The 11857-nt window shown below is 52.6% G+C and overlaps 1 protein-coding gene across 1 annotated transcript in view; it reads left to right on the top strand.

The window, feature by feature from the left end:
- ITGA1 (integrin subunit alpha 1) overlaps nucleotides 1–11857 on the top strand; it is a 100413-nt gene that overhangs the window by 9184 nt on the left and 79372 nt on the right. The window contains exons 3-6 of the mRNA XM_015562608.1: nucleotides 3572–3684; nucleotides 6167–6255; nucleotides 6612–6723; nucleotides 7660–7787. Of these exons, the coding sequence (XP_015418094.1) occupies nucleotides 3572–3684; nucleotides 6167–6255; nucleotides 6612–6723; nucleotides 7660–7787 (442 nt within the window). The remainder of the gene's footprint in view (nucleotides 1–3571; nucleotides 3685–6166; nucleotides 6256–6611; nucleotides 6724–7659; nucleotides 7788–11857) is intronic.

Genomic DNA, 11857 nt, shown 5'->3' on the forward strand with positions numbered 1-11857 from the left:
TAGGTTTTAGCTTCCTTGAATGTTTGGTAAAACTCCCCTGTGAAGCCATCTGGCCCCGGGCTTTTGTTTGCTGGAAGCTTTTTGATTACTGCTTCGATTTCCTCCATAGTTATTGGCCTATTGAGATTTTTAGATTCTTCCTGTGTGAACACTCAGCACTGAGCCCTCAGCACCTGAACACTCAGCACTGAACACCCAGCATCTGAACCAGCTCGCCTTTCCAGACCAGTGTCGGCTGCAGCTACAGGAGCTCCTTGAACTTGTCCGAAGAGCCGTGTTCTTTCTCACTTCTGAGACTTCGCTGAAGTTCAGGCTAGTCAGGGTGGTGCAGTGCGTGTATAGTTCTGCTTCCCCTCTAAGTTTAAAAAACCTGAAAATTGAGTTTTATCCAAGACGCCGAGCCTGTCGAATGTTCTTCATAAACACTAATCATCTCTGTAGCCTCAACTTAGAGACTTTTTAACTGTAAAAGTAATGTAATCAATCACATTATAAAGGGCTTTGAAAGTATTGGGGGCATAAAACCTAACCATAACCTTCTTGATATCATTTATGTTTTTAGTGAGGTCCCTTTAAATCTATGTTTTACATAGACATAGCTGTTCCATCACCTGAAAAAAAGATTATAATAATAATAAAAACTAACATGTAGATAGCACATCCTACGAGCAAAATACCTTTCTAGGCATTTTACATACATTAGCATCTTATTTTCACGGTGAGCCTGTGAGGTCGCTCCTCTCACTGTCCCGTTTTACAGACGAAGAAAACAAGGCCCCAAAGGTAACTGACTTGTCCTAACCGCACAGCTGAGTAAACGGTATAGCCATGGATTGAACTCATGAAGTCCAACATCGAAGCTCCTGCTATATTTCATATGTATGTGTATATATATACACACATATACACACAGAGACACACATACATATATATATTATCTTTATATACAAAAGGTTAATATGCAAAGTGTCCCCTCGGGAGTTCGACCGGGAGACCAGGAGTTTGATTGCTCACTCTGTTGTGCGCTGACCACCAGGGGGCAGCACAGAGTGAAGGAAGGCCCCGGCTGGCAGCTGGAAGGCCCAGATCGGCCCTGATCACCAGCCAGGCCTAGGGACCCTACCTCTGCACAAAATTTGTGCACCGGGCCTCTAGTATGCTATATATAATGTAATATGTTACATTACATACTACATGGAAAGTACTTAGACCAGTGTCTGGACAGTGGCATGAAGTCATTAAATGCTAGCGATGATCAACATGGATGTTATAAGGACTGCATTGAATGTCATTTGTTACACTTTAAATCTTAGGTTATCACTAAATGAGGTGGGTTTATCTTACATTAGGTCAAAAGTAATTTTTGATCCCATCAAGCTATCTTATTACCCATTATTATTATTTTTTTAAATCCTCACCTGAGGATATTTTTCCATTGATTTTCAGAGAGAATGGAAGAGAGAAAGATAGAGAGAAATATCGATGTGAGAGAAACACATCGATTGGTTGCCTCCTGCATGCACCCAGTCCAGGACTTAGGCCAGGGAAGAGCCTGCAACCAGGTATATGCCCTTGACCAGAATCGAGCATGGGACCCTTTGGCCCTGCAGGCCAACGCTCTATCCACTGAGCCACACCGGCTAGGGCTTATTACCCATTATTTTTTATGACTGCACAATATCCTATAGAATGACCCTGCAATGATTAATTCATTGTGGCTGTTGGTTATTTTAGTCTTTTTTTAATTATTATTATAGATAACACTTTGAGCATTATCTTTATGCATTACACTTTCCCCCTTAATTTAGGTCATCTTGTAAAGGACAAATCCCCAGAAGTAAGACTTATGTACTAAAGGGCTTGAGCATTATTATGCTTATTTATTCTTATCAGAAATGCCTTTGCAAAGGCCTTGTATCATAACTATGTTTTAGGGAGTCTGTTCAACAGTTCAATATTTACAGTGTGAACTTCTTTCCATTAATACTCGCTCCTCCCAAAGGGCCTGTGCAGAATAAATCCCATCCCTTTTCAATATGACAGACTTTCAAATTAAATTTTTAAAAATGTTTGCCTTATCCGTCCACACCCCGTTGTGCCCTCTCAGCTTCCCTTCAGACAGATTATACCCTGAGCATCCCCCCACTCCCTGCAAGCCTCTCTGGTCTGACCCAGTCCCCAGCCTGCAGCCTGAGTCACAGTCTCCCAGGACATTCCATGGTCCTCGGTCCCTGTGAACTTGGAGATTCCCGACAGGGCCGGGCAGCAGAGCAGGCGGGTTATCACTTCCTCAACCGACCCCGACCGGGGCATCTATTTCCAGCGACACAACCTCGGGTCACATTCACATTTTTGGCACGAAAAGCCGCTGCTGGCTCGTGGGTTCTTTCTGTCACTGAAACCCCCTCTGGTGTTCCCACGAGGACTATTCAGTCAGCTTTCCCACATCCTGTGCGGATGGCGCTGAGTGACGTTATTGACATAGGTTTTCACATAAACTTTAATTAGTTTGTTTAAGTTTCCTTTCCCAGGATGTTGCGATACTTCCAAATCGATGTACTCGACGAGGGCCTTTATGCTCTCTGAGTCTTCATTCAGACAGGAACAAACATACAGGCTGAGACCCCTGAGCGCAGCCGTTGGCACTGGACAGGGGTCCCCTGGCTACCAGCGGTCAGCGTCTGTGGACAGTGCTTCACCAGCAAAGAATCCGCAGCTGCGAAGTCCCCCCAGTGCCATAACAACCAGCCACATTCACCCGCCCCACTTCTGAAGACATCTAGGAGACCCGTGTGACGGCTTGCTGGGACTCAAATGCATCATGATTATATTGTGTCCATTAATTTTTATCTGAGTGATTTTTTAATCATCTAAAAAGGCATAAATGATTTTTACCCGGGTCTCACAGCTGTCCTTGTTTTCTAAGTACTCACAGACCAGCACAGACTACTATTAAATCTATGCTGGGCAAATGTCTGCAGTTCCTAACGTCTCTATTAGATTCTCATCCTGGTGAGAAAAGCTCATCTGTGCATCCATGTGTTTTTTTATAAACTGACACAGCAGCAGGCTGAACCAATACTTATCATTTCAGCCCCCAAATAAAAAATATGATAAGTCATCTATATAATAAAAGCCTAAGCAACCATTACAGCAGAGTGATGAGAATGACCGGTCGCTGTGATGCGCACTGACCACCAGCGGGCAGACGCTCAACGCAGGAGCAGGCCTAAGCCAGCAGACAGACATCCCCCAAGGGGTCCTGGGCTGCAAAAGGGTGCAGGCTGGGCTGAGGGACACCCCTCCAGTGCACAAATTCATGCACCGCGCCTCTAGTATCAAATAAAATGAAATATTCTGAGCCCTCTCGCCTGGGAACTTTCTGGGTCCTGTGATTCAGATAGCCTGCAGGGTGGAGAAGACGCTCTGCTCACGTCGTGGAATTGACCCTGGAGGCGGGCTCTCTGGTGATTCGATGGGAACTGCTCTCAGTTGTCTTAGAAGGGTCACAGGACACACGTAAAGTGCTCCTTGTAGTTCAGGAGGGTTCATTGAGTTGCTTGCCTTCCAGGGTCCTCATTGGCTCCCCGCTGGTTGGCCAGCCCAAGAACAGGACAGGCGACGTCTACAAGTGTCCCGTGGGGAGGGGAGAGGCACTGCCCTGCGTAAAGTTGGATCTACCAGGTATGTAAAGTCTGAGCGGTAAAGTCCGGTCCTAAAGGCTGCCCCGTGTTCTAACTGCAAATAAATGTCAGCCAACCCAAGAAAATATTCAAAGTGCCCTATATACTTCCTTCCGTTCTTATCAGGCAACTCCAGGTAAGATGGCATTTTGAGCCCCTCGGCCCTTCATCTGTTGTAGAAATTCACCAGAGACTAACCACAGATCTAGAAGGTCTTCCTAGTGCTGTTGCATGTAACTGCCTCCATTGTTCAGCATCCTTTCTGAACCAGTGGTGACATGAACGACCGTTCCAGATAGACCCACCCATCCCCTTTCCTCCAAAAAATCCAACTTAGCGTGTGTGTTTTACACGAAACTAGCACAAGAGGAATTGCAATAGGCGAGTCAAACTTGTAAAAGAGAAGACCGCAGGTATGTTTCCATCGAAGTAGAGGTTTTTGGTAGAAACATCACTGTCGCTAGAACGTGACTAGAAAGTTCCTGGGAGAACTCTCCAGGAATTAGAAACGTCGGTGTGCGATGCAACATGAGGTGCCATGGGAGTGACTCATAGCCCGCAGGGTCACTTCAGATACTGTCCTTCCAGCTCTCCCTTTAAACACTTCCCAGTGGTTTGCTTATTGCAGACGTGTTTTCCTGTACAGTCAGGAGCGTAGCTGTAATCGCTGCTCTCATACCCGTTTCTAACCATTCCAACGACTGGAATATCTCAACTTTGTCCCCATTGATTCTCTCTCTCTTGAGGCCAGGTCACCTTCTCTGTTTCTTCCTGTGCTTGGGTTTGTGTCCGGGGCTGCCCTTGGGGCTACAGGAGTGGGGATCGGGGTGTTACATGCCCGTGAATAGTCCCAGCAGGCGGTTTCCTTGGCTGGACTCAGTTTCCAGGCCGGGCTGCACGCACACAGTTCAAGTCATTGAGCTACTTGGACGGAATACATGTGTACATGTCCGAACGCGCCTCATGGCTCTGCTGTCCAAGAGATCCCCTCGCTTCACAGGTGCGGTCATTGCCCCGATGTCTGACCTTTTATAAGACAGAAAGACGGAAAGACGAGTTCTCTTTGAGGTTTAGCCACTGACTAGGCCTTCCCTGAGGGGAAAACAAACCAACACAAAGGCAGGAAGCTCACCCACTGCTCCGTCTTCTGACATGAATGGGTCCCTCCGGGTCTGCCCGCTCTCCGTCTCTCCTCTCCCCACAGATGCCTGTCACACGCCAGCGTCACACCTCGAACCCAGATCGTTCGAGTCTAAGGGAGATTACGCCCACTTCCAGGTGCTTCCAGAGCCAGTCAGACTGAGCTCTGCCACGGAGGCCTTGTCTGATGCCGACAGGACGTGGCCACTCAGGCATCCGCTCCCCTTGCTTCCCTCAGTCCATTTATAGCCGGGCCTGAGGGAAGGAAGATTCTAGCAGGAGTGGGAGCCAACCCTGCAAGGATGTCCGTGCACTTGGGGCAGGGGAGACCCTTTGGCGTTTCCTGTCCGATCTTTTTGGTTTTTCAAGGTGAAGAAGTAGAAATTCTTGCCAATTTTTTTTTATTTTATTATTTTTTAATTTTTTTAAAATTTATTTTATTGCTTGAAGTATTACAAAGAGTATTATATATGTCTCCCTTTTTTCCCCTTCTTGACAATCCCCCGGCCTCCCCTACCCCCCAGTGTCTTATGTCCATTGGTTATGCTTATATGCATGCATACAAGTCCTTCGGTTGATCTCTTACACCCCCTCCCAACCCTCCCGGCTTTCCCCCTGTAGTCTGACAGTCTGTTCCATGCTGCTCTGCCTCTGTATCTATTTTTGTTCATCAGTTTATGGTCTTTATTATCCATAAATGAGTGAGATCATGTGGTGTTTTTCTTTCATTGTCTTGCCAATTTTTTTTGCCAGTCGGCATGTTTTAGGACCCAACCTTCCTACTTGCAATGCCAAAGGCAGTTCCTTCATTGTGTCCTCTTTTTAAATCCAAACTTCCCAACCCCGGCTCTGATCCTGCTATAGTTTCCTCGGAAACCTCAGGGTGTCCCCGGAGGCTGAGACGAACGGTCAGAAAGTTTGTGTTTGAGTTTTCTTTCCTGGCCTGCTCGCCTGTGTCCTTCTTCTTGCCAGAAACGCCATGTCTCATCAGTAGTCACGTGTCACAGGCGGACATAAGAGGTCAGAAAGTGTGAGAGTTCACATCGTGTCCGCAGTGTCAGGAGGCTGACATTTTCCTGTTTGAATTAGCCACACTCTGTGTGAGGCAGTCCCACGTCTGTGGCCCTCGGCGCTCCGCCTCCTTTCACAGCTCAGCAGAACTATCTGGGACGATGGTCCTGTGCAGCTTCTGGGACAGGAGCCATGTCCGGAGCCTTCGCGCGCTCCCCGGGTTCCTGATGGCGCTGTGGAGGCCGGTCAGCTGGGCGAGGAGCAGCGTGTGCTGTGATGAGCGCGCGGCACAGAGAATGTGTTAACGACACAAACGTCTCTTCTGTTTCCAGTCAATACATCGATTCCCAACGTCACGGAGGTGAAGGAGAACATGACCTTCGGAGCCACGTTAGTCACGAACCCGAAGGGGGGGTTCCTGGTAAGAGAGCCCGGCGAGATGCTCGCCCAGGGATGGCGAACCTATGACACGCGTGTCAGAGGTGACACGCAAACTCATTTTTTTGGTTGATTTTTCTTTGTTAAATGGCATTTATATATATAAAATAGATATCAAAAATAGAAGTCTTTGTTTTACTATGGTTGCAAAGATCAAAAAATTTCTATGTGTGACACGGCACCAGAGTTAAGTTAGGGTTTTTCAAAATGCTGACACGCCGAGCTCAAAAGGTTCGCCATCACTGTGGCTAGTCCCTGCCTGGGAAGGCTGCCGCGGTCCCGTCACGTCGATGCGGCCGTGTGTGACCTTATGCCTTCTCACTGTTTCCCGTTCCCAAGGCGTGCGGGCCCCTCTACGCCTACCGCTGCGGCCACCTGCACTACACGACCGGCATCTGCTCTGACGTCAGCCCCGCGTTCCAGGTGGTGAACTCCATCGCCCCCGTGCGAGGTACAGCTCTGACAGCATGGTGTCTGGTGTCTGACAGTCGGGCTGAACGAGGCAGTGTGCGCGCAGGAGCGGGCCCCGGAGCCCGAGCTGTCTGCTCCGCTACCAGCATGACCAAGTTAGGCAAAGGCTGGCTCTGCCCATGGACAGCCAAACCTCACGGCTATTTTGGGAGCTGATATTAGGGTAAACAGCCCTCCGCAGAACGGTGTTTAAACACCCCGACGGGAGCTGTCAGGTTGGTTTATGTAAAAGGGCGAGCCTGTTGGAGGCTGGTGGCCTCGTGCGAAACATGCCCAGAATGAGAGCGGTCCTGAAGGGTGTCCCAAAATTCACGCAAGATTTGAATTCTGCGTGAGCATTAACAACAACAACAAAAAATAAAAGCCTAATTTTACTTGGTTTATTGAGTCAGATTCTCATATCTGTTGCCCTTTGATGTCAATCCCTTCAATTTGATAAGCATCACCAAGTACCAATCATGGCCCAGGAGCAGGGACAATGAAGACCAATGAAGACCACGGCTTTGCGTCTGTGCCAGCAAAGCCGTGGAGGCCATTTACCCGATGTGCTATTCCACACATAACCCTATACTGCATACTTTATGAATCAATAAAAAATGTACAATTTTTAATTATAAACCTGTGTTTTCTATCAAAATTACTTCTTGCGTGAATTTTGGGACGCCCTTTATGAAGCTCACACTGCGGCAGGCTCAGCCATGCCCACGCGGTGTTAGAAGGTTAGGGGGAGAGGAGCTTTGCCTGGTCAGACCTCCGACCCCGTGGTGACGGGATGCAATGGGCGCCACTTCTGCTTTTCTAACTGTTGTTTCCAGTCTGAAAGCCACGTGTGCGCCCTGTAAACGTCAGTGAGGCCTGGGCGCCCCCGGGGCCAGGAGCCGTCCTGCCCGAGGCGCATGCGCTGCCTGTCTTGCAGAGTGCGGCACGCAGCTGGACATCGTCATCGTGCTGGATGGCTCCAACAGCATCTACCCCTGGGACAGCGTCACCGCCTTCCTCAACAACCTGCTGGAGCGCATGGACATCGGCCCCAAGCAGACGCAGGTGCGGCGGGGCGTGTGCACCCACACACACGTGTCAGCACACGTGGAACACAGATGTCCCCAGAAAGACGGAGGCGGAAGGTGGTGAGCTAGCCTCAGCCCTCCTGGGGGGCGCCACATGGCTGTCCCCAGCGAGCAGGCGCCTGGGGCTGGTGAGGGAGAGCCGGTATGTGCCCTTCAGGAGGACGGAGAACTCGAATCAGTGAAATCACTCAAAGAAAATGGCCTTTTGGTTGGTGGGTGTGGCTCAGGGGTTGAGCGTTGACCTATGAGCCAGGAGGTCAGGGTTCGATTCCCAGTCAGGGCTCAAGCCTGGGTTGCGGGCTTCATCCCCATAGGGGGCGTGCAGGAGGCAGCCGCTTGATGTCTCTCTCTCATTGATGTTTCTGTTTCTCTATCCCTCTCCCTTCCTCTCTCTAAAATCAATAAAATGTATTTTAAAAAGGAGGAACAACATATAAAAAAGGGGAAAAGAAAAAAATGGCGTTTTCACATCAGAAAGCGTTCCTTTTCTTAGACGCAGGTGTCTGCTCTGCATTGAGCTTCCCCGTCAGCCGCCGGGGGTTGGCGAGGCCGGTGAGCCTGTTCGTGGGGGTGGCAGGCTGCCCTGAGCCCCTTCGGATCTGTGACCCGCTCCCCCCGCCCCCCACCCTGGTCCGCACAGGCCTTATTTCGGTTCCTGAGGACTCGCTTCCCTGGGCCTGTCCCTGCTGGGTCAGTGGCTATCCCGGAGCCATGACCGTAGAGAAGAAACGTTAGCACTTGTGTAGCCAGCACTCTCGGGTCATGGAGGGGCCGCGAGAGGCTGCTGCCTGGTGCGGGTTCGGCTTTCTGGCCGCGGACCGTCAGCCCCGACAGCAGCCCAGCGCCCTCCTTCCCGAGGCCCCGCTTCTGCCGAGGCGCACAGCACCCCTGCCGCCTGGAACCCTGGACCTCAGGTCTCCAGTCCGTCCTTTCCAGGGGTCCTCACCCTCCCTGGGCCAGTGGCTGCCCCCACCGGGAGCCCTGGAGCTCCCTCCCTGTAAGGTCGTCCTGAGATCAGCGGCTGGGCCCCCGCTCTCCCCTCTCCCCTCCCCACACCCCACTCCGCCCTCCCCTGCTTCACCCACCCGTTTACCTTCCTAGCCAGTCCTTTCTTCCCAAATCTGATCATAGTCTTGGGACATTTTTAGATTTCTAATATGGTTGGTCATTGGAACATTTGATTTTACGTTTAAGTCCCTTTATCTGTTTTGCTGTAAAACATGAATTGTGGGCAGCTCTGTGCAGAAGCCAGTGCAGCTGAGCCCCCTTTGTGGGAGGGACACATCACCCATTACCCCCTGCCTCCGTGCTCGGCCCTGCGCGGTCTCCTGTTCCTAGCGGTCAGGGCCGCAGGGAGGCTGCATGTCTGCAGGAGACGCACAGAGCAGCCATTCTCCCTCCCACGGAGGAATCCCAGCCGCCGGGGTGGGCTCCGGGTCCCGCCTTTCCTGGCAGGAACAACGCCTTCATTCAGAGGGACGCGGAGCCCGGGGCCAGGGCCACCCGCGAGGCCAGGGCGGGGCTGACCCCCAGGCAGACAGTCTGGTCCCAGTCCCGGGCTCCCGACCCCTTTCCACAGAGAGGGAGACCCCGGGTGCCACTCGCACCCCCAGTTCGCCCAGGGCACCTGCTCCCTAAAGAGCAGGGCGCTGGGTGGATGGCTGGGTCTGTGCCTCCCGGGAGCTCAGCTGCTCGCGGGCATTCATTCCGTTTTCCCCTCCCCGAGGGCTTCCCCTGCAGCCGCGCTGGGGGCCTCGGATGATCATGGAGAATGGGAGGCGCCTGTGTGATGCCGTGTTTCTCCCGCTGTGGCTCCTGGCACTCCTTCCTCAGAATCCCGGGGTGCTGGGGCCGTCCCCCAACCTCCAGCACTGGGAGCTCGGAGGGTGGGCGTGGGGCCTGCATTTTAAGTAAAGAATCCACATAGTCCTCACACAGGCCAACGTGGGAGAAACACTGGGCTAGTGCAGTACTATTACACTAGAGGCCCGGTGCACGAAATCCGTGCAAGGGTAGGCCTTCCTTCCCCAGGCTGCCGGCACCGGCTTCTCTCTGGCACCCGGGACCCAGGCTTCCCTCGCAGCCCCAGCTTCGTCCGGAAGGTCGTCTGCAAGGATGTCTGGTCTAATTAGCATATTACTCTTACTATTATAGATTGTGTTTGCGGGCAGGTGTGTGTGTGTGTGTGTGTGTCTGTGTGTGATTTTCAACACAGTGGATGCCTGAGGCCCTGAGATGGGCAGTAGCTTCTGGAATTTCTCCTCCCCTCTACCCTCCCCCCTCCATGTCGGACAGGGGCAGGCACAGAGCTGTGCGGGGCCCAGAGGGGAGGGGAGAGCTGGGTGAGGCCTCCCAGATTCTCGCTCAGGTCAGGGGTGGGAAGGCCTCGCTCATATCAGGGGTGGGAAGGCTGGGAGGGGAGTGACAGGCTTTGGGAAGACGGTTTCCCTGCAGAAGGAGCCTGTGGGAGGTTCGCTGGGAGGTGCCATGAGCTTGGATGTGTGTCGGGAGTTGGGGCACATGGGACTGTGGCTGCCTCCTGTGTCAGAGCAGAGGGGCCGCGCCGGGGCCGGGTCATCGGTGTGAAGAATGCATGTTGCCCGGGGTCAGTGTGGAGTCCTGCCAGCCCCTGTCCACAGGACCCCACAGGGAGGACGGAGGGGACCCTGTCAGGCCCTGTCCACAGGCCCCTGTAGGATGGACAGAGGGGACCCTGTCCATAGGCCCCTCTCCACAGGCCCCTGCAGGGAGGACGGAAGGGATCCTCTAAGGCCCTGTACACAGGCCCCCACAGGGAGGACAGCAGGTGGCGGCCAATTCCTCGGCTGCTGGTGGGAAACGGGCACCGGGAAAGGATGCAGGAGAGGGCAGAGCCCACAGACCTCACAGGACGGGGAAAGGCCTGTTCGCACCGTCTGTCCTAGGAGGGGCCAGCGGTGGGGGGGCCTCTAGCCTTCTGTACCTCCCACCTCTGCGCCCCCCACCCTGCTGCCCCCCACTGTAGCAGCGCAGGGAGAGGAGCGGACAGGACACAGCACCAGCCGGCCCCTCCCCCCGCGGGCTCCCCTCCTGCAAGGCAGGCAGTTAAGGAGCAGCGCCAAGGGTCTGGTTAGTTTTAATTCGGGTTGGACCAGATGACGGTGCTGCTATCTGGTCATTTGACCTGCAAATACAGCAGTTTCATGTGGTACAGCCTACGTTAAAATACAGGCCTTTTAAAGGGCCAGATGTTTCAACACTGAGGATAAGAAAAGTCATGAGCCCTGTATCTATACACAGGCATCGCTGAACAACTTTACGCTAAACTAGTTGCAAAGGGACAGTGGGCCAGAAAACTGTGTTCTGATTAGAATCGTACCCCTTATCCATGGGGTACGTTCCAAGACCCCCCCCCCACAGTGGATGCCTGAGGTCACAGATGGTACCGAGCCCGTTATATACTGCTTTCCCTGTACGTACATATCCGTGATGAAGCTCAATTTATAAATGAGGCATAATAAGAAATTGACCACAACGTGTCTGAGTCCCAGCATCTCTACTCTGGCGCTTTGGGGCCGTATTATTCCGCAGGGTAAGGGGACTGAGCACCAGCTCTGCGATGCCTGCAGTGCCATCTGGTACCCCGGACGGACACTGAGTGACTGACGGGCGGGGAGTGTGTGCGATGTGGAGGCTCCGGACTCGGGCATGCCCCCCGTCCTGGGTGGGGTGGAGCAGGGGGTGTGTGTGGGGGCGGGGGCGTGGATTTCATCACACCGCTCAGCACAGCATGCAGTTTAAAGCTATGGATTGTTTATTTCTGGAATTTCCCTTCTAATATCTCAGACCCCAGTTGACCATAGGTAACTGGGACACTGACAGCGAAACCAGGGGTGAGGGGGCTGCATCTTTCCCGGGTTCCTGCTTGTCACGTTGACGACGTTTACAGTACATACCGGGTACAGTGCGGGGGGGCCCTGGGGGAGGGCCCGAGAAGGGGGACCTTAGGAGAGGGGGGGTTCTGTGGCCTCTGCTCTGCCATCAGGGTGTCCTTAGTGACTGCAGGTA

This window comes from Myotis davidii, unplaced genomic scaffold (assembly GCF_000327345.1).
Source record: "Myotis davidii unplaced genomic scaffold, ASM32734v1 scaffold496, whole genome shotgun sequence".
Lineage (NCBI taxonomy): Eukaryota > Metazoa > Chordata > Mammalia > Chiroptera > Vespertilionidae > Myotis > Myotis davidii.